The 23,142-nt window shown below is 33.5% G+C and overlaps 2 protein-coding genes across 2 annotated transcripts; both read left to right on the forward strand.

The window, feature by feature from the left end:
* The first annotated feature begins 775 nt into the window (after window positions 1–775).
* Window positions 776–4,386, forward strand: LOC145630926 (putative protein phosphatase 2C 25). The gene is made up of 4 exons (XM_081683050.1): window positions 776–1,256; window positions 2,173–2,537; window positions 3,486–3,722; window positions 3,822–4,386. Exons 1-4 carry the CDS (start codon window positions 863–865, stop codon window positions 4,074–4,076), a joined length of 1,251 nt encoding a protein of 416 aa, XP_081539176.1. The 5' UTR covers window positions 776–862; the 3' UTR covers window positions 4,077–4,386.
* A 4,957-nt stretch (window positions 4,387–9,343) lies between these two features.
* Window positions 9,344–22,745, forward strand: LOC145630927 (putative plastid-lipid-associated protein 13, chloroplastic). Its single transcript, XM_081683051.1, has 7 exons — window positions 9,344–9,849; window positions 15,197–15,318; window positions 15,399–15,476; window positions 15,598–15,694; window positions 18,731–18,947; window positions 20,900–20,952; window positions 22,329–22,745. The coding sequence occupies exons 1-7, from the start codon at window positions 9,568–9,570 to the stop codon at window positions 22,422–22,424; spliced, it is 945 nt and encodes a 314-aa protein (XP_081539177.1). The 5' UTR covers window positions 9,344–9,567; the 3' UTR covers window positions 22,425–22,745.
* The last annotated feature ends 397 nt before the right edge of the window (window positions 22,746–23,142 follow it).

Here is a 23,142-nt window from a genome sequence, read left to right on the forward strand (position 1 = left end):
TTGAAGTGAAATTATTTTTATTGAAAATTATTTTTTTATAAGGTGAACCGAACAGAGCCTAATCTTCTATTTTTACTAACATTACGAAGTATATTTTAAACTAGCAATCCAATGTAACACTCAAGTAACAAACTAGTTTTAATTTATTAGGATTTTGCTAACGATCAAGTCGATCATTAGAGAGTTAGTTAATATATAACCTAATTTTGAAATGCGCCAAAATCACACATAATATTTATTTTACCCATTTACTTGAACAATAATTTTTAGTTCTCTTATTCAATGTTGCGGAAGCGTTTGTTACTAAGTACGGAGTAGCTTTTATTAATTTAAAAATAAGATAGCCATTATTATTACGAGTAGGAGTTACTAGGGATCTGTACTAGTGTTTTGAGTACAGCTGTACAAGTATCAGTTGGTAAACTAATAACTCACTAAATCCAGTCAATACCACCTCAGCATCTGCCCTATTTTCCGTGACAAAAATTGTTTCAATTTCTTAAAATAAAACATTTTATTTTTCTTTCAAACAAATTTTTCCTCTAGAATAGAGGTTGACCTTCCATTCATAATTTTTTTTTTCTAATTTACCAAAATCAGTCAACCAATTAAATAATTTTTCCTCCAATTTTTTTATTTTATTAACTTCTTTAAAACACTTCCTCCCTCCTCTCTTCTTCTTCAAAAAAACCCCATTCTTCTTGTCTGATTTTTTTTCTTTTTTTTTTTTTTTAACCCCCCCCCCCCCAAAAAAAAAAAAAAAACCATTCTTCTCGTCTGAATTTAATTTTTATAAAAAAAAAACCCAAAAAAATCCAGAAAAAATTTCAATAAAAGGGTATTGTTTTTAGGGAAATGAGGGATGTTTTCAGGGGTAAAAAAAACTGCTTCATCATGCTGGCGACCTGTTCGACGATATGTCCGAATGAACAGAGATAATAGTAATAGTAATAGTAATAGTAAAAACAATAGCAATAACCATTGCAACTACGACAGTGATGATTACTCCGGCAGTAGTTCTAGTGGGGGAGGAGGAAAATCTGTTTGTGATCATCATCCTTTACTTTGGTCAAGAGATTTGGAGAAGCATTTTCTGGGTGAATTTTCTTTTGCTGTTTTTCAGGCTAATGAAGTTCTTGAAGATCGTAGTCAAGTTGAAACTGGTCGTAGTGCTACTTTTGTTGGTGTTTATGATGGTCATGGTGGACCTGAAGCTGCTCGTTTTATATCTGATCATCTCTTTTTTCATCTCATCAGTTAGTTTTTCATCTTTTTATTTCTCATTAATTTGTAATTTAATGTTTTTTTTTTTTGAGAAATTTCATGTGGGTGTTGGTGATTTGTGTTTAATTGACAATTTATGATATGGGTTTTTGATTTTGCATGGTATTATTGAGTTTTTGGGCTGTAATTTTTCTGGGGTTTTTGTAGTTTGAAGTTCTGGTTATGTTTTCTGGGATTTATGTTGCAATAATATACTTGTATGTATTAAATCATGTGTTTTTTTTTTTTTTTTTTTTTTTTTTTTTTTTTAATTGGGTTTTCTGGGTTGAAATTTATTGCTAATTTTGGCTGATTTTTTGTGTATCTGTTTTGACAAGTTTATTATTGGTAAAGGACACCCTGTGACGTGTGGTCTATTTTTGCGTGATGGGTTCTACTGCTTTTATTTTTATTTATTTAATTATTTTTTGAGATAGTGAATTTGTTTGTTATTAGAAATTTAGAATAGCTTCTTGTTTAATTTAGTTGGTTGGTGAAAATTTTATTTGACTGTTTTTGTACATCATCTTCGTCTTTTTCTTAGAGAGCAAATAGTTAGCTTGTTTGGACGGTGTAATTGACACTTGAACAACATCTAATGATGTTGATTATTTTTTTGCCTTTATAAATATTTGTTTTTGAAAGTTGGGGCGAAAATGATGGTTGGGGGTTGTAATCATCTGAGGTTTTGAATAACATATAGAGCCTACTAGGGTTGACTGGTTAAGTAGAAGATGGAAGTTTAGCTAATACAACTAAATTGTATGGTGTGTGTATTTTTTTTATCCTGTCATTCAGTTTTCAAATGTTTGGTCTTATTAACCGAGTTTAATTTGTGTCGTATTCTGCTATCGTGACTAAATTGAATTTTGTTCTAATGCATCCAGAATGTTTGTTAATATTGTGCAGAACATGCTCAAGACAGCAAAACCATTTCAGAAGATGTCATCAGGAATGCTCTTTCTGCAACAGAGGATGGATTTCTTACTCTTGTCTCTCGGACTTATAAATTGAAGCCCTTGATTGCTGCGATTGGATCTTGCTGTCTAGTTGGTCTTATCTGGAATGGGACATTATATGTTGCTAATCTGGGTGATTCACGAGCTGTAATGGGTACTTTAGGTCGATCAAATAAGATTGTTGCGGAGCAATTGACTAGGGAGCATAATGCTTCTATGTCAGAAGTTAGAGAAGAACTTATGTCTACACATCCTGATGATGCATCCATCTTAGTTCAGAAGCAAGGGGTTTGGCGAATCAAAGGCATTATTCAGGTTTACCAATGTGTACCTTTTCTTTGCATTTGACTTTTTTCCATCTTCACATTTATCTCTCTGTGTTTGGTAAAGGGGTTTGTTTGCTAATCTGAAGTATGAGATGTTCAGTTCTTTATTTATATACCTTGGTGATGCTATATCTAAACGGCTTCTAGGGCTGCTTATCATGGTGATCATTGTCCGAATTTCATGCTAATTCTGTTTTCTCATTTGATTTTGAATTACACATGTGGATGCCTAATTAATGTTATACTTAGCAGATGCAAAGGTTTTCCTAGTCTTTCTTGGGTTAGTCAGTTGATAACTTGGGGATATGAAGGAAGTATGTTTGAGAGTTAACTGTGTTAGGTCCACTGTATTAGGCTCCATTATTTAGGAGTAGTAATGCTCCCCAATTTCTGCCAGTGTTTAACCTGAGGTGAAAATTCATTAAATGCGTAATAAATTAATGATCAGTTCCTAAATAACCCAAAGTTTTTAGTATTAGGATTGGAAGTACTAGTATATTTTAATATTGAGCTGCCTCGTTATCTCTAGTTCAGATGATAATTCAAATTTGGTTTTACTCATCATAGCCGATGAGAGTTATGTTAGATAATTACTCTGTAGAACTTTCATAAGGATTTTTAGTTAGTTTGCCATGTCTATTAACAAAAAGCAATTGATAGGTTATGAATTAAGTGCATTCTTGTCTAAGGAGGGGGAGTATTAATTCTATTCTAAGGTTCTCCTTGCATGTGAACATTGTCTTTATGTGCATCATTTATAGCTATCTAAATGATCATCTAGAATTACTCAACATATTTTTTATATGGGTTAAAGTGATTTTCTAAAACAGGAAAGTTATTCACTCTGGTCCTTATCATTTTCATTATTGATCAATTATTTGGGACCATCCCATTACATTATAATTGACAATATTTTGTATGATTTATTGATATATAGGTCTCTAGATCCATTGGAGATGCATACTTGAAGAGTCCAGAACTTGCTCTTGATCCCTCATTTCCACGATTTCACTTTGCTGAACCTATTCGCCGCCCTGTGCTAACAGCTGAACCTTCAGTTCACACCAGAACTCTAAAACCTAATGACCAGTTTCTGATATTTGCCTCAGATGGTCTCTGGGAGCACTTCACTAATGATGAAGCTGTCGAGTTTGTTCACAATAGTCCTCGAGCTGTATGCATCCTTAAATCCTTTATTAGCTGCATCTAGCATGAATTATTTCATCTTTGCCATTTAACTGTACTCATCCTCATAATTCACTCTGACATTCAGGGGATTGCAAAAAGACTTGTCCAGAAAACGCTGAAGAGGGTTGCAAGAAAGATGAACTTGAAAGATGAAGAACTGAGGAATGTGGAAAAGGGGGAAAGAAGAAAATATCATGATGATATAACTGTGGTTGTCATCTATTTAGACCACAACTTGCTGAATCAAGAGATGAGTCTGTCGATACCTGAGCTGTCGGTGCAAGGATTTGTTGATACTTCTGGTCCATCCAAATTCAACATTCTGCAGCAGACAACCTGAAGGACCTGCTGAGTCTGAATGGGAGTATTAGTAATACGCGGGCTTGGCTTAAGCCAAATCTGAAGGACCTTCATTATTTGGCTGTTCATGCTGGTTTCAGTGCTACTTATTGAACCTGTATAATATGCATACTCGAAGACAACCTGCATGAGAAAATCTAGGAAATTTTTTTCAGGCTTAAAATCAGATGATAGTCTGTACAAAAACTAGTATAACATAAGCTCCTGGAGCATGTCACCAATTTTGTTTAATTGAATGTCATCGCTAATTTCCACTTTAACTTTCAATTACATGAATTCATCTTTCGACATACTTTGGTTCTGGAGTTTTATTAAATGTTTCACAATATTCTATTCTCCCTGTTTTGTTAACTAATGAATTAGGGGCGGACCTTTGTTTGGGCTGGCAAGGGCTAGGCCCCCCTAAATATATTGGAGTTGTTCATTATAAGTAATTTGATGTTTATTTATTACATATAAAATGTTATGGCAAAGTGGTTGAGTATGTTATTTTTGAACAAAAAGTTAAGGGATAGCCCAAGATCCGCCACTGATTAAATGAAGTTATGCTCCTAGATTAGTGCATTATTGAGTCTTCACCTCACCGTTTTCGTATATTTCTATATTTTGAGTAAACTTTGAAAAGCTTAAGTAGTCTTATTTTTAGCTAGACTTTATTATATGGTCTAATGAAGTTGTGTACGTAGCGGACTGTTTTTTTTTTTTTTTTTTAAACCTTATGGGCTCTGCCGTTTGCGTCTGGATTCTTTGTTGTAGGTTGTTGATTTCGTGAGCCTGGATGTGAAAGGTCATATGCCTTATTTGAGTATACGCAATGTCACACAACGACAACTTGATTAACAATCTGGTTCGATTTACAAAAAAGTCGTGTGTGGAGGGTGCACAGTCCTTGAAAAACATATGTAGACTTTAAAATAAGTGCAATTCATACTAAGGAGCACGATTTTGTTATTTGAAGAGTCACCCTAGAGTGGTTAATGTTAAGGCCACATGGAAATTCACATGACTCATTTGCATTGGTCTAAGAATTAAAGATCGATGGGGTCTGTGGTACTCGATTTACAGAACTCGACAATGACACATTCTTGTCTATTCTTATGAATTATGATTGGATTCAACTTTTGAGTCCTTAAATAAAGCATTGATTCTAGGTGGTTTTGAAAGTGCTTTTAATCACATAAATGCTAAATTTAGGTGATCACTTTGATTTAATGAAGATTAACAAGAATTCAATGCCAGTTTTAAGAGAGACAATCCTTGTAATATGACCTCATTCATTAGGTCCTGCTTAGCATCCAATTAGTGATCAAGCAAGTCAAGCTCACAAGTTCACAACCAATATAACATAGGGGATTAGGGGTTAAGAGAGACCGTGGCGGATCATGGGCCAAAATATTAGGGAGATCAAGGTTTGGTCCCAACCTTTTGTTCAAAAATAACAATGCTTAACCACTATGCCACAATTATCAAAATGTATTTAATATACATCACACTACTCGAAACTAATACTCTAATAGTCATCAAACATATTGAATCAAACAACACATAAGTAGTTCTTATAATCACAATATATTCTTATGAAAATATAACAAAGGTAATCACACACCTTAAGGGAGAGAGAGATTAAGAAATACTTTAATTCCATTAAAAAAAATTAATTCACCAAAAATAATTTCAATTTAGTAAAAATAATAATAAAAAAATTAAGTCCAGCAAAAATAATTTCAATTTAGTAAAAATAATTTCGGCTCAACAAAAATAAAGTGAGGTGAACAGAGCCCAAGTCTTTAAGTTTTTTTTTTTATGTTTTATTTTTTATTCATAAAGTGTCATTTAAAGAAACGTTTAGGTACAAATATATATTTGTTTTTGTTTTTATATTAATAATTTTTTTAAGAAAATTTTACAGAACATTAGAAAATTCCATATTTTCAGTTTTTTTGGCAATTTTTCAACTATATAAAATGTTATTTCCAAAATTTTAATAATTATAGACATTACACTACCTTGGTTTTCCTAAATGTTACTCTGTTATTGTAGCTAGGCAAACTAAGAAAAAGTGAAAAATAAAAGGAGACCAAGCATGTGAGTACTTTTGTTTTAAAGAGAAGAGAGATAGAGAGTACTATGAGTTTTATTATACTCTCTCTGTTTCATAATTAGAAGCCTATTTCTCCTTATTATGTGAGTAATAAATGCTAGAAATAGGCTTCTAATTATGAAACGGAGGGAGTATATAATTGGACTCCACAAAGTAAGGTTGTATATGATAAAGAATGAATAAAAGGTTTTCATAATAGAAATAACAACACGCTTTCTGTGTGGTTGACCACCGACTGAAACACACCAGAACACTAACCGGGTAACTCCTAACCGATTGAATAAACCCTGATAAAGTAACCCCTAACCAACCGAGTAAACCCTAACCGAGTAACCCCTAACCAACCGAGTAATCCCGATCAAGTAACTTCTAACCAACCGAATGACCCCGACCGAGTGACCCGGCCGACCGAGTCCCTGATGAAGTAACCTCTAACTGATTGAGTAATCTTGGCCACACGAGGGTGACTAGCCACATATGAAATTGTAAAAAATCCAAAATTTTCCAACAAAATATGTTCATAATTTCATTAATTGTAAATAAAAAATTACTTAACTTTATTTAATTATTAAGGCGACTCGCGTGATGCGCGCGTCATATTTAACCATATCCGGGAAGTTCTTTAGATTTAGCATTATTTTATAATTTTAGTTGCTTGTAGGCATTTAATGAGGGAAGATATATAAACAAAAAATTTTAGGAGTATAAATCTCTACACAATATTCTTAAGATTTCAAAAAAGTATAAAAAAAAAAACAAGTAGCATTAATGAGGGCAAATATGTAAATATACATTATAGGGATATAATCGTCTCAACACTATTCATAAAAACTGTGACAGTTCACTCATACTTTTAAAAAGGTAAGGATACTCCCTCCGTTTCATATTACTCGCAACAATTACCAAAAATGGTCGTTTCACATTACTTGCAACAAACTTTTTTTTCCCTCTTATAGTAAGTTTTTTTTATGTGATTGTACAAAATTACCCTTACTTTTTTTTAACACCCTAATTAAATTACTAATTTTATCTTATTAACTTAAGCATTATCATAAATTAACTTAATCATTTCTACCAAAATAATTTCCCTTCCATCTAAATTCATCACCTTCTTTATCAATCACCACCACCAATCTCCTATCTCTTCATCACCAAGAACTTCTTTACCGCTGTTTATCAACCACCACCACCACCGATCTCCCATCTCTGTTTATCAACCACCACCACCACCACCACTGGCGATCTCCTATCTCTGTTAATCAACTCACTACCGCTGTCCCGTTGCTTGTGGCCGCCACCGTTTTCTCTCTCTTCCTTTTCTTGTTGTTTTGTCGTTGCCGGTGAAGCTCAAATTTGAATGTTTTATAGTCAAATTTACCATGAAAACTCTAGATCTAGAGTTTTGATGGTTACATTTGACCAATTAAAGCTTTAATTGATGAATTAGTTTGTCATTTACATCCTTTGGCTCATATATTTAGGGTTCCATTTTTCTTAGGGGATGGATTTTTGGGTTCTCTTTGTTCGTGGATTGTGGGCGAAATTGGGGTTGTGGGTTTTGTGGTTCGACATCGGGGTTGTGGGTTTTTATGGTTCGAAATTTGGTTCGTGGGTGGTGGTGGGTTGTGGTTGTTGGGTGGTTCGAATTTTCTGGGTTCGAAATTTGGTTTGTGGGTTGTGGTTGTTGGGTGGGTTTGGGTGTTGTTGGTTGGTTCAAACTTTCTGGGTTCGATTATGGTGTTGTTGGGTGGTGGTGGTGGTATGGTGCTAGGTGGTGGTGCTTGTAGGTGGTGGCGATGGTGCTGATGGGTGCTTGGTGATTTTTTTTTTTTTTTTTTTTTTTTTTTTTTTTTTTTTTGGGTTGGATTAATACTAAACACATGCCCTTATTTTTCATTAATTACACTTACCATCTTTTGCCTAGGAGTCCGCAATCACCCCATTTGTTGCGAGTAACTTGAAACGGAGGGAGTATATTAAGTTTACTTAATTAATTATTAAGTAATCATCAATAATCAATCATCAATCAATAACTTATATACTAAAAGACACACCAGTAATGACACGTGTCATCTCCCGGTGTGTCCTTAGTGATTTTTTTGTATTTTTTTGTTTAAATCTATAATTTAAGGAAACAATTTGTCAAAAAAAAAAAATATTATTTTATATGCACATTCCATATTAATACGTAGTAATTATTATATTTAAAATAAAAAGATTTCACAAATCTTTCTAAAAAAAATTGGACAACTATAAACCAAAAATCATATTCTTAAAATATTTTGTGACCTACTTTACAACAAGAAAAATATTGCTCAATTTTTTTTTGCCTACTTTTATTTTAGTTGTGTTATTGACCTTATTGTGTGCATTAGAAGGTATAGCTAAAAAATCAACCTGTCATATACTTTTATTATTACTCAACTAATTTATGATGATTATAATATTTATCAATAAATAATTTATAATTATACGTAACTAGATTACCGTGCATGACACGAGATCTAACCTAGTAGGGGATGAATGTGAAGTTCTTTTTAATTATTGACATTCAACTTATTCTTTTAATACTTCAACTTCACATTTAAGTTATTATTAATTACCTTAAATGTTAAAGTGGTTGTACCATTTGAGGCAAGAATTTATGAATATATCATTATATCCCTACTATTTAAAAAGTTTGAAATAGCTCTTACCCTCTTATGAATAGTGTTTGGACAGATATATCTTTAAAAACATTTATTGACATATTTGCCTTCAATAATAATGTTTATTTCATTTTTTAAAAATACTTTTAAAAATAGTTTGCGGACATATATTCCACTAAAAAGATTTGTTTACATATTTTTTCATTAATGTTACCAACAACTAAGTTTAAACCGAAAGAGTTCCTTTAACATGACTAGTTATGGCACGCGCGTAGCGCACGTTCATCGTCCTAATCCAATTGTCGACACACGTATCACATGCTCATTAGACAAGTTTATTACTAATCCAAAACTACTAAAACCTCTCAAGAGTATCCCAAGTTCCCAACCAATTACACTCATACTAATCCAAATTCGACTAAAGTCAAAATTAAAACCGAGACCTTAATTAGGCTAGAACAACTCCGATAATTGATGGACAGACAATGGTCTAAGAAGCGTCCAAGCCTCATCTTACACAAATTAAGTGTGACAATCAATTTGACAGCAGCAAACAAACCAAGAGGAGAATAAATCTCAAATTCACTCTAAATAAAAACTTTAACGGCTTTTTCTCTTCAATTCAATTCACCAAACTTCCATCTTCTTCAATTACAATTATTACAAATTTTTTGCAATTCAATTCAACCACATTCTTCATTTCTCTTCCACAAAAAAATTTCATGGCTGCTTCTTCTTCTTCCTCATTGCAAGCTTCGATTCTCACCTTCAATGGCTTCCGAAATTGCGACGCTTCTTCCTCTCGTCCTTACTGTCTACTTTCTCTCTCCTCTTTTCGGGGAAGTAGTGGGCGGAATTTCAATTGGAGTCGTCTGAAGCAGAAGAAGGTTAAAAATGGTGGGAATGTTTGTCGGGCGATGGTTCAGCAGACTGTGCAAGGTCCTTCTGCTGCTTATGCTAGAGAAATGGAACGCCTTTCTGCTAAGGAATCGCTCTTACTAGCTGTGAGTTTATCTTGATTTTCATACTGTTTTCAATTATTGACCTAATAATATTCAATTTGGATTCAATGTATTGTTGTTGATTTTTTGAATTTCTTGCTGAAATTAGAGAATAATTTATGTTGGTTTATGATATTTATAAAATGTATTTAGGTTTGATAACATAGTTGGGAAGTTGAGTATGATGTTGTGGATCAAGGGTGTACTTGGTTTATCTATTTTGTAACTCTTGTAAGCCACTAATGTTCTTCCCACCAAGGAAATGAGGAATGTAAGAAAGTGAAAAAATGGATTATTTTTTGTTTTTATAGAAAGTAGTGTGTGAAAAATAAGTGGGTCAAACGAGGGGATAAATCATCCACTCCCTCCGTCTCTCTAATATTGCCTCATTGGAATATGATTACTGTATTCTAAGTTTTGGTTGGATGGAATTGATGAGTTAGAAAATTGGTAGAACCGGAAGTAGTGTACGTGAGAGTGGAGCTGTGGAAAAATGGAGACAAATCGGAAATGGGAGGAACTATAATGAACGGCCCTAAATGGAAAGTGGGAAGAACTTTGAGGAATAGAGGGGCTAGGGTCTTGAAAAATAGTTAGTTGAATACATTGGATTATTTTTGAGCAGTGAATCAATGATAGAGTAAGAGTGCCCCAAATGTGCTTGCTGGCTTACTGCCTTGCTAGGTAATGGCCTCAAATGAATACTGGAAACACTAGTGCTCTTTTCTTTTGTGTGATTAAATTGGGGAAATAAATTTATCAACAGTGACAAAAGAACAATCAAGTAACGATACACAATGCTATTATGCTGAAAGCTCCCTTAAGTGATGACTGGAAAAAAAAAAAATGAGACCTAGTTTACCAGATTTCTCAATGGTCTAAATTTTTTTTCTCTGAAGAATCAGGGGCCGGGGGCTTACAATAATTGAATAACATAACTCTAGGTATCCACGTACGGTAATTGGATGTGAGAATAATACTCTCACATTCTCATTAGTAAAGTCAATATGTGTACTGTGTAGTCCTAGTTAAACATTCATAACCTATAGATTAGGTGTCTCAGTAAGACGGTTACCACAGTTTATTATTGTATTAATTTTTTCTTTTCATTTATATTACTTGCACAACTTGGGATCTCTTAGAGTGGTTCTAAGAACTTCATGTCCTCTAGCTTGCTTGTTCTACAGTTTATTGCAGGATTTTATCCCTTTTTAATAATCACTTGCTCAGATCATAGCATTGTTCTTAATTTGTATAAAGCAAATTTTTACAGCCTAATTGTGAGATTTAAGTTGGAGTTATATGCTTGATTACTAGTAGGCGGCTTTATGCCTTATGTAGAATCCTTTTCATCACGAGTGAAAACATTGTGAAGAAAGGCTCGTCTACATGCATTATGAATTTTATGTACAAGATCAAATTTCATGTTGTTTATGCTTTTGATGTCTTGAGACATTTCCTCTTCGGGAAGGAGCACTATGAACTATGCAATGGATCTTAAGGTATCACGGTGGCACGTAAGAAATGTGCCTATGCTAGATGGTAGCCTAAATGTAGGTCTAGTTGGGAGCCAGGGATGTGGGCTCCTCACTCTCTCATTTGTTGGGAAGTGGTATGCTGGTATCTTGGTAGTCCGGGTAGAAATGTGCTGCTTTGTCATTGTAACAACGGAAGTGTGCAAACAAAGGTTGTCGGGAACTCGGGTTAAAAGTTCTACTTTGAACGTTTAGGAATATAAATTTTAGGCTTTGGTGTTGAATTGAGGATTCTAAAAAACCTAAATTTAAATTTAATAATAGAACAATGGAAGTGTGCACACAAATGCACAAGCTATCAAGATTAAGGTCATGACAGTGAATTGAGGATTGTAAGATTCTAAAAAAGATTTCACAAGGCAGTCATAATAAAGTTATGCTAGGATTTTTAAACATAATGTTCTAAAACTTGAATTCCAAATGTTCCCAAAGCTTGTATCGTGATTTACTGATTGAGTAGTATGCATGCCTATGAAACTTGATGTCCAAATATTATAGGGACGTCTTATATTATAATGACCCTAGGAATAATATTACCTCTTTAGGATGATCTGTTTAACTTCTAAACTATTCACATAATCTACTTCGACTATTTTTGATGATTTATTCTTAAGAATAACATAGTTATGTGGGATCTTATAAGATTTGTCTCAATGTATTATACTAATATCAACTTTTTATAATTTTTCCTTATTGATAATTAAGTATATTAATGATTAAAGTAATATATCGAAAAGCGTGACTTATTAAAATAGGGCATCCAAAAGAGAATTAGAGGAAGGTAATTTGGATCATTTTAATGTTAATATCGTAGTATTCTTTAATCCTACTCTACTTTTAAACTGTGATGATAATTTATTTAGTTTCTAGTTTAAGTAAATTTTCTACTTTTTAAAGTTGTGGCTAATTATGAAGGTAACTTACAACTTAGGGTGCAAGGCCAATTGAGATTAGATTAAGTGAAGTCTATTTAATGGAGTGTTTGATGTTAATGGCTAGAGGTAGAGAATGTAATTTGCTAGAGTGACTAATTGTAGAAAATTTGAATACGTAAGTGACAGTATAAAGTTGTATCTCTTAATCAAAAGAATTACCTAAGTCCTCTAACTAAAGCATATAGGGAAGTAGGGTTAAATCCCCGGGGAAACGAGTCTTTTTTTATTCCTAATTAATTAATATAATCTAAACTATTAAGTAACCAAATTAGTTTTAGGGGAATTAAACTAAGGAGAATAATTAAACTAAAGCAAATTAAACTAGGGAAAAATCAATAAATCAAAGCCTAGGGTATATGTTCACTAATAAATAATATTGCGAGGTAAAACACAATGATCAATCATCAATGTATCAATTAATCAGATCATAAAGGGCTTTCGCTATGCATTACAATCACACAATTATTCTACCGATATTAAATCGCATCTCTCGAATCTTGAACCATTTATGAATTAACCTGTCTATTGAAACTAAGCCTAAACATCAATTCACATCTCTCGAATTTCGAATCATTATTGCACAACTCATTCAAATAAACCCGGCGAAATCTTATTGCATAGTATTAAATCAATCAATAGGAAATTAATCAAGCATTGAAAATCAACAACAATAAATTACCCATTCATATTATTTATGGATCCCCACAAACCCAGAAATAAAACTACTCACACATATTTAATCTAAACTAAGCAAAGCAAATAAACAAGACATGATTAATCAAAACAATCAAATTACTGAAAATAAAAGGAAAAGAAATCGTTACCAAAATAAACGAAAATAATTTTGCGTAAACAAAAAGTGTTGAGAAAACAAGAGTACTAATCCAAACTTAAAACTAAAAATCTGGAATTTAACTAATGAAAGACGTCCTAATAATTTGTTTAACAAAGCGTATTTATACAGAAGCCGAACATCCTAAGACTAATCAAAGTGAAAAAGTCGCTAAACACCCCTCAGAAACACGCACGCGTCCGGTCGGGCACCATCTCGCTTGGCCAGGCCCGCCTTTTTGTTGGAAGAACCTTCACTCGCGCCTAACCGGGCGCGCCTCGGGGCGGAGTTGCTTCTCTTCTTTCTTCCTCCCCCGGCCGGGCTGAGCTTTTCGGCCAAGGCCTTCTTCAATTGGGCTAATTTCTTGGCCTAATTCAAAATTTTCTCCTTGGGTCTTTATGATTCGGTCCAAGGCCTCAAACTCTTCTTCTTCGCAGAGTCCTTAATAACCGGTTTGATTACTCCAACTCGGTCTTGGGCTTTGGAACATGGTCATATGAACGCGCTCCTACTCCAATGCTCGTAATGGCTTATCTAAGTCCGGGAAAATGCACTAAATTTGTAATTTCCTATAAAACAATATCAAATCTATATAACACTAGAAAATGCATATTAGTAATAAAAGTGACTCCTTAGAGGCAAAAATACTTCAAAATATGACCAAGGGACAAGGGTGAAACACTATATAAAATGGACATATTAGTAAATCATGTGTTGACACGAATGTAAAAATTGTAAAATCCTAGAACCATTTTAAAATCTTAATGCTCCAATTATTAATAGTTTGAGCGTAATTAAAAGATTGTGAAAATGTTGACATCTTTAATAGGGATTGAGATTGGTGGCTCTATCAGGATCACATATAAGATTTCAAGGTTTTTGTTGTTTTTGAAATACCTATGGTAGCAAATAACTACTATTGTTGAAAATTTTCTTCAATAGGAGATATATTGGCTAAGTTGTATGATAATTAGAGTGTGATTCATCTTGCATTTCATTCTTAATCTATGCACATTAGTGAGTGATACCATTGGATCGAAGTTTTGATGGACTTCAATTTGTTACACTTTTGAGAAATTCAACATTGGTGTCATGGATTAGAATCATTGATCTTATATATGGAGAAGTTCATTGATTTTTGAAAGAAAGTGGCTATGGAGGTGCCCTCTTTGGTGGAAGAGGAAGAATTTTTTGGGTGGGAAGGGATCCCATCATCAAGCTAAACTAAGGGAAAAAATAAAAAAGGGGGTGAATAAGACTAATGTATGAATTTCGATGATTACTCAGCTTCCTTATACCTTCCAGATTCATTATAATCTTGCTAAGGTGAAGAAAAAGAGGTAGTTACTCTCATGTATAAAATTTGCTATGGTAATTAAGAGGCAGAGTTTCACGATAAGTAATTCTCGCTCTATTCTACTTGGAACGTGTTAGTTTGAGCTTTAAGGTAAGAAGTTCTTTGACTATAAACCTCAAAAAGTTTTCAAAATTAGATTTTTAGATGGAGTGCTTGTGAATATTACCAAACGAGGGCATTAATCTGATTGTTCTTTTCTAATCTGTAATCTTCTTCTTTTTCTTCTGCTTGAACGCCTTAATCCCATAAGTGGGGTCGGCTACATGAACCAATATGAGGACTTCCCAGTAGGTCACCCATCCTAGTACTATTTTCAATCATTGTGGCTCATGTCAAGCGATGTGACAAAGTTTTACATTGGCTGTCACTTGCCTACCGTAACCCTCCTCCTTTATCCAGGCTTGGGACTGGTAATGGGAAACCCATTGATGGAGTTTTCTAATCTGTAATGGTGAGAATAAATGTTTTTATCTCATTTGGCCTCAAGTATAATCAACAACAGAAGGACCTTTTATTTAGACTGCTAGATATTGCAATGCATGTAAATTACAAGCTTGTTGCCAATTTAATTTAGTTTGCCATTCATTTTACTGTTAGTTTCCAACTTTGCCCCAATTGGTCTCCTGCCATCTGTTCATTTTAAATACGACATTTGTGTATTCTAATAGTTTGTCATATGATGTTTATGCAGCTTAAAGATGCAGGAGGTTTTGAGGCTTTATTCACAGGAAGGGTCACAGAGATGCAGCGAATAGATGTCATGGAGAGGGTAATTGCTCTTGAGCGTCTGAATCCAACACCTCGACCCACAACGTAGGTGGTAAATGTACTGGATTTGATTACTAATCTTTTATCTGGAGCAAAAAATTTATTCGTCTTATTCAGCTTTCCAGGTCTCCTTATTTAGAAGGAAGATGGAAGTTTGAGTGGCTTGGGTCTGGCACTCCAGCTGTTGCTCAATTCTTTTTGGAGTATGCATTTTCTGTTTTGCTCTCCTTTCCTGTATTTCAGTTTTACCAATTTGAAAACTGATTATGGTGATGCTCAAGAAGTGCTTGCATGGACTAAATAAAGACTAATTTATCTTCTCAGGAGATTTCCTACCACATTGGCAAACCTCTCTAAAATGGATGTATTGTTAAAGGATAGTTATTCAAAGGTCACAGCAAATTTGAGACTACTTAACTCGGTAATGCCTTCTTAAGGACTTTTGCTCTATCTCTATGCGTTTCACTATAAAGTTACTACCTTTTGTTTCACAATGGTTTTAACATTAACAATTTGCACAAATATGGTGTAAGGAAAGGAGAGAGCAAGAGACAGTAAGAAAAATGTGAATAAAGTAAGGTAACACGAGTGGAAAGGTATAAGTGTTATGGGTACGACAGTAAAAGTGGTGTGCCGAAAATAGAATAAAGCAACATGTTAGAGACCATTTTGGAATGGACTAAAGTTGAATATGTAAATCATTATGAAATGAAGATAGTATAATAGTGTTTGTACTTCTGTGTTAAACTGTTAATAATATCGTTTATACATGCGTTGACGTTTTTTCTATCCCTTTGACTACTACAACCTCTTACTATGACTTGCTTTCATGTAATTTGAATATTTTTGAAAAAATTCTCACATGATTTGAAACTCGGAGCTGAATATTAATATTCTCACTTTATCTTATTATTTCATAACTAACGTTCAAATTTCTTAATATAGCTACTAGAATATTTTCACTTAGAAAACATAATTATTCCCATGTCCTCTGGCCTCTACTTTGACTTTTTATCTGTGGTTACACTAAGATTGGATGTCCTTACAAATAATGCTTTATTTACCACCTTTAGCTGTACTATAATGCCATAGGATGATGTAACTACCATTTGTTTTATGAAAAACCCCTGTGCTTGTTCAATAAATGACATGACAATGACTTATAAGCAACATATTGATTGCCCAGTAACAAGTTTATCAGTTGGAAAATTTGCGATTGCTTGAAAGGTGCGGGCTTAATGTTTTGATGTTTTCATTGGGGGTAAGGGTGTCGCAGTAAAAGTATGGATTGGCCTTTCCATCAGCTTCAGTGGGTGGACTCTTTCACTCTAGAAATGCTGCGTCTTTAGAAGTGTTAGCCACTGGATAATATACAAGTATTTAAATTTATCTGTAGATTGTAAAACTGCTGAAGTTAGTATCTATTGGAAATGTGATGTATAGCTAGTACTTGTGCTTCAGCATTCAATATTCCCACAAATCAGAAATCTTAACAGTTGTTTTGGGAGCTTTGACATGCTCATCGCTAGCTGTCCAAGTTGTGGTGACGCCTTTATAACTTTATTCAACACTGCACTCTTTGTTGTTGCAAGATCTCCAATAACTCAGGCCACTATCATCAATGAATTACGGAAATGGCAAGGACTTGAGTTTTCTCGTTTTCCCAGGAAATGTTCCAAATTTGGGTCTTAGGATGTGGAGATGTTTTTTGCCATATGGGAATTCATAAAATGCGATTGAGTCACATGCCTCAATTTCCAGCTTTTAAAACAAAAAAAAAAGGAAGTTATTGTTAAAATTCAATTTCCAGCTTTTAAAACAACAAAAAAAGTTCTTGTTAGATATTTTTAACTAGCCTCTTTTCCGTGTTACTGATAATGAATGATATCCTAGCCGTTTCCCTTAAACTGCTCAAACTCTCTCCAACTTCTCCCACTCTACTTTCTCGTCTCCCTAGAAAGATTCTGCATCTGCACAAATCTTTCCAGCTCTGCTGCAATTGTTGTGGGACTATTTAGGTTGATTGGTGGGTTGCAGTGGTGCTCAAAATCTTCAGTCTTTCTCTGTTGAGTAGAGATAATTGCTTGATTAAGAAGCAGATGTAGCTTCATTCATCTATTTATTTTTTCTATTAAAAAACTAACTCTACGTTCGCAAAAGTATAGTGGTCAAGTGGTGATGGCTGCAGGTTTGCTTTAATAATTAAATCTAACTCACAATCCAAGCTACTAGGAAAAATAAATTTGTAAAGTATTTTTGATATAAAGGCAATTTATTTCTCCATCTCAATTTAATCGTCATAGATGGTTGGTTTGCTTAAAGGTTTAAGTGATAGATGGTTGACCAATCTATTATGTTTTAGTAGAAAAGTAATGTGATGAGATATTAAATGAGAAGCGTTAGACTTACTTTCAACATTGGGAAAAGGAGATAAAATATCAGTGGGTCCGTGGCATAAAAGAAAGTGTGACAATTTGGGACAAACTTAGTAGGGATGCTTGATAATCAAATTGGGACTTTCCATTTGGAATTTTGACACTGTTCATAATTTGATATTCTACTCTCTTCGATCTTTTTTGTACTTTCCATTTGGAATTTTGACACTGTTCATAATTTGATAGAATTTTCTAAATTACTATCAACATATAAAACATAGTCATGGGTCTTATTTGATTCATCTTAATGAGTAATTTAATATTTAACTGTTAATACTTTTTTTTTTTCCCGGAATAGTTGCTTCAAGCATTTCAGAAACCTTGGCTGTTTTCATGCTACCTATATGATCACTGTGCCAGCTTGTTGTCTATAATTTGTTGGGAAGGAATTGGAGACTTGTTGAAGTCAATGATTTAGGGACCTCTTCTTATAATTATGATTCTAGAATTTTTTTTTTAAATGGTTATAAATAATGCACTTCCTACCGTAAAATGAGATTAATGAATTAGTAAGATCTCTCTCTCTCTTTCCCCTCGAAAAAACAGGATGAATCCCTGGGAAGGTATCTCTTGTTAACATGCAATGGTTTCTTGGTGCTACTAGTTGTGAAAATATTTAAGTAGATTCAGGGACATATGGCACTGTTACTGTCAGAAGAAATTATTATGAAATCAAAGTTGCTTGTCAATTACCAAGGAAGGTATCTACTTTTGTAAATGAATCACTGTAGCTATGGCATTGGGCTTGTGTCATTACAGTGCATGGTTAACTAACTTACATGTTATTACATTCATAAGGCTTGGATTACTGTAAGAATGTAGTATAGGTGATTTATCTCTTCTGGTTGTTTGGATACACTTCTTGGATAAGTTCTACATTAGAGTATTACTTACATTGCTTCAGATTGTATTGTTTGGGACACTTAGAAAAATTACATGTTTTTCAAAGCCAAATTTATATAAAGTGAGTTTTTCCTGCTTTGCCATGTGTAGTATTTTATGTTAGTTCATCCTGGATGCAGGTAGAAAGCAAATTCACCTTATCCTCCAAATTATCTATCGAGGGGCCACTCAGAATGAAAGAAGAATATTTGGAGGGCATCCTTGACTCTCCTACTGTTGTTGAAGAAACTGTCCCTGATCAGCTCAAAGGTCCATTTGGGCAAGCTGTTGGTGCAGTTCAACAACTTCCAGTCCTTGTTAGGGATGCAATTTCTAACGGCATCAGAATTCCAATAAGTAAGTAGATAAATTATCTTTTTTTATTCTGAAATCAAAAGGATATATTTTACTTAACATTTGCAAGTTATCTTAACAATATCTTGTTTGTGACCTTATGAGAACTGTGTTGCATCGGGGATAGGTGGAGGGAACTGTCATAATGATTCAGTTAGGAGTTTCTTGACTCTTGAGCAGTGCGAGGGATATTGGTTAGTCTATAATATAGAGGATAGTTGATGAAAGATATCATTGAGTGTTTCATTTAATTATACTTGTATTTGGGAGAGATTCAAGCCTTTCAAAAGCTTTGATTACATATACATTTCTTTTATTCCCATGTTATCATTGAAATCAATTTTCTTCTTCCTTTAATGTCTGCCCAAAATTTTTGTTCATTACTAACTAATACTTCATTGATGCTCCCCCTGTCCCCAGATAACGAGCCACATTTAAGTACAAAGTCTATATAAACTGGCCTATGGAAAATAGTAATGTGGCTTATTAATTAAGGGATTAAGGGAGAAGCAGAGGATGTTCCCACTTCCCAAAGTTAGACACTTCACAGTGGCCTCTATACTTGACTTTTAAGCTTATGTCCAAAAAAAAAAAAAAAGGTTCTGAACTTTCAAGAACCAAAGCTACATTTTTAGATATGAGTGAGGGATTGAGGAAAGTTAATCCAAAAAAAGGTTGTGCTGTAAATTAATCTACTCTAGTTTGATCATTTCTTTTTGTATTAGTTACTTCCTCTGTTTTTTTTTTACTTGACCAGTTTCTTTTATCACGCTTACCGATGTAAAACTTTAACGATCAATAACTTTAATTTTCCATAATAATAAATTTTAAAAACTTATATATTGTGATAGTACTTACTGAGACGAATTTTAAAAAATCTCACATGAATAAATTTTCCTTGCCTATTTTTCACAAAAGTCGGTCAAAGGAGGGGTGGTGAATAGTGCAGAAGTCAAAGCGAGTCAAGTAAAAAAGAACGGAGGAAGTATATACTTATATTCCTATATCCTAATTGATTATTTTCTGATGATTATTTAATTTCTGTCTGATGGAGGTCAAAAATTTCCAATTACAAAAAATATTGTTTAAAGAAATGGAGAGTATTACAATCATGAAGGAGATTGTAATCATGCATAGAATCCCCATTTGTGAAAATGGAATGCCTACTAAGCATAGAATGATTCAAAGAAAGGCACCAAAGTTAACTATATTAAAGTGATTCTTTGTGTAAGGCTAATCTTTTTCTACTTTACTTTTCTGGTCTTTTCTTGTTATTGGTCAATTCTGTCATAAACTTAGATTATAAAAGGAATATATATAATATTTCCAATACTTATTATAAAAGAAATTGAAGGTATTTTGGTGTAAATCATTTTTCCTTGAGCTTGAGGGAGCTGAGAGATACACAGAACCTTTTGGTTTTTTTCCAGCTTCTTTCCTTGTAACTAAAATGATTCGTTTTAAAAAAAAAATAAAAAAATAAATAAAGATTCTGGAAAAGTAGGTGTTGGATTTTTTCCCCCCAGATTTTTGAAGCATTTCAAATTGAGGTTCTGGAATTTGGATATACGAAAAACAATATGTATTTCTGAAAAAATGCATATATACATGGACTTTTTTTTATTATAGAAAGGCTTGCTGGTACGTCAATGAAATTTGTTTTGTCATTGAGATGTTTCTTGCGGCAAAGGTTTGCTACTTTCATAATAACATTATATTGATTGCAATTTTAATTTCATCACCCCCCCCCCCCCCCCCCAACTGTTTTATCTTAATGATTTATAGTGACTCTTATGCTAACCTGGGAATCAAGGTCTCTTGCTGCTGTCTGCTTGGTAGTGAAAACATAGGGGGTTTTGATTAAACGAATATGATCTCCCATTTTTAGAGATGTTTGCATGTAGTGATATACCAATGAGGATTATTTGTTGATTCTGATTTTGTAATTGGTTCAGGTGGAAGCCTCCAGAGAATGTTTATGATCTCATATCTAGATGAAGAGATACTGGTAAGCTCTAAATTTATGCTTATTATGTATTTATGGTTTGGAACTTTGGATTGTAATGGGATATACCTAGTACTTCAATTCCTCTTTGAATAAAGAATTCTTATTGTGTGCTTGATAATATGGTGATAATATGCCAGGCTATTGATACTTCAGTTAATCATGTTTTACCCATCTGTTGAATTCAATTATTCTCTTTTTTTTTTTTTTTTTTTTTGAAAGAAGATTCAATTATTCTCCTTTGTGATGCTTAAGTGAGGTAAAAAATTTCCATCTTCCAGACAGCCTGATCCACTATATTTTGAGATTCGATCGATACATGATGCATCAGGTATTCAGTTGATACATTTTGGCTTTATGAACTTACCAAGCCAATATTTCCCAATCACTAAGTACTGTTGTACATGAATAACTGTAGGGAAATAGCCAATACAATCAATACCCAATAACACGAGCTGATAATTGGCCGATATAAATTGTATCAACCATGATCCTTTAGGTGACACTTTTTTAATATACACTTCACAATAGGAATGCATGGCCGTTACTTCTGTTGTTATTACAAAACCAAGCTTAACTGTTTAGAAATAGTGCTTCCTAAAACGAGCTCTAGTGGTAAAGGCTTCTGTGATGATTGCTTGTCATAACTCATAAGTTCAAGTCTGAACAGGTTTTGATTTATCATAAGATGATGTGAAAAAATACATTATTGATCATCTTGGGGCATTTAATTTAAACAATGCTTAACAACAGTTGATGTGCATATAAGCTGAAACATACCTTGAGAATAACTCCATGTCCTGTTTTGCATGCAAATGGCTCTTGCAAAAATACTTGCTTGTTTTGCATGATTGGTTTACTGGTTTGCTGTTTGCGTCATCAAATCACTAGAAACTTGTGTGACATAATGGTTTGTATTTCCTTAATTTGATGAAAAAGGAAGATAAAGTGAATACATGAGAGTATGAGACATCATCACTGACTATTGCTGTATATGTTATTACTTTATAAAATAAGATTGTCAGATTTAACCAGGTTGTTAATAAACCCTAATCCTTAAATTCTATCAATATTGGCATTTGAGGATATGTCCCATGTAATAGCATGGGTACATTCTGGTTAATAAAAATAAAAATGCAACACACTCACTGACTATTGAAAAATCATTAATCTTTTTAATTTATCAAGTTGCTTTCTGAAGATTTTTATTAGCTTTGGTTTGGTTGTAGTGGGTGAGTTTGTTTTACTGCATTTTTTAATTTAATCAGTTTTAGCTGTGTGTCAGTGTGTTTGAATACTCTTAGAGTCTAAGCTTTACCAATTTGATGATATATTATGATTGATGGGATCTTTTGTTCCATGATCTGCAATTGATGCAGATTATAAGGGATCCTTTTGGAGCACCTGAAGTTATGACAAGGATGGACTCATCCTCTTATTCAGTGGATGAACCTGCATTGGAGTACGAAAGCTAAGCTAAGATTTCATGTATGTTATGCTGTCATATGCAGTAATTTATTGCGCAATATTTTAGCAGAGCATCATATTACTACTTTCTCCGTTTCTTGCTCCCATGTCTTAGAAAAAAAGGTTGAATTGTTTTCAAATAGAATTATATCTGATGCATGAATATTAGAGGATTGCGTGATCAAGCTTCTCCCCTAAATAGTTGAATACAATCAGAGTTTTGTATACTGTATATAATGGGGGATTATGCCAGCAGCAGTTGCATTTTAAGCATTAATGTAACTGAAATTATAATAAGTTTCTTGGCAAGCCTGAATTGTGGTCTTGGATATGCGTTGTCTAAGTATCAGATCCAACTACGAAGTCTATTATGAGCTGGATTTTGATTTTGGTCTAAAGTTGAGTGCTACTCAGTAGTAAAAAAAGAGTTACCACTGACACTGACCTCAGAAAATTGACACTGACCTTTAAGTGAAGAAGAGTTACCACTGACCTTGGATGATCGGTTTGATTTACATCCAATTGAAAGACATAAAAATTAAGGATTTTTATTTTATTTATTTAAAAAAAAAAAAATTGAAAAATGGAGCCGAATCAGTGTTCGGTGCGGAGTACTATTTTATTTTTATCTTTTATTATTATTTTTTTTAAAAAAAAGAGTTAAAACACTGAAAATGGAGCCAAATCAGTGTTTGGTATGGAGTAGTACTATTGTTTCAGAATAGT

Source organism: Chenopodium album, chromosome 5, assembly GCF_948465745.1.
Source record: "Chenopodium album chromosome 5, dcCheAlbu1.1, whole genome shotgun sequence".
In the NCBI taxonomy this organism is placed as follows: domain Eukaryota; kingdom Viridiplantae; phylum Streptophyta; class Magnoliopsida; order Caryophyllales; family Amaranthaceae; genus Chenopodium; species Chenopodium album.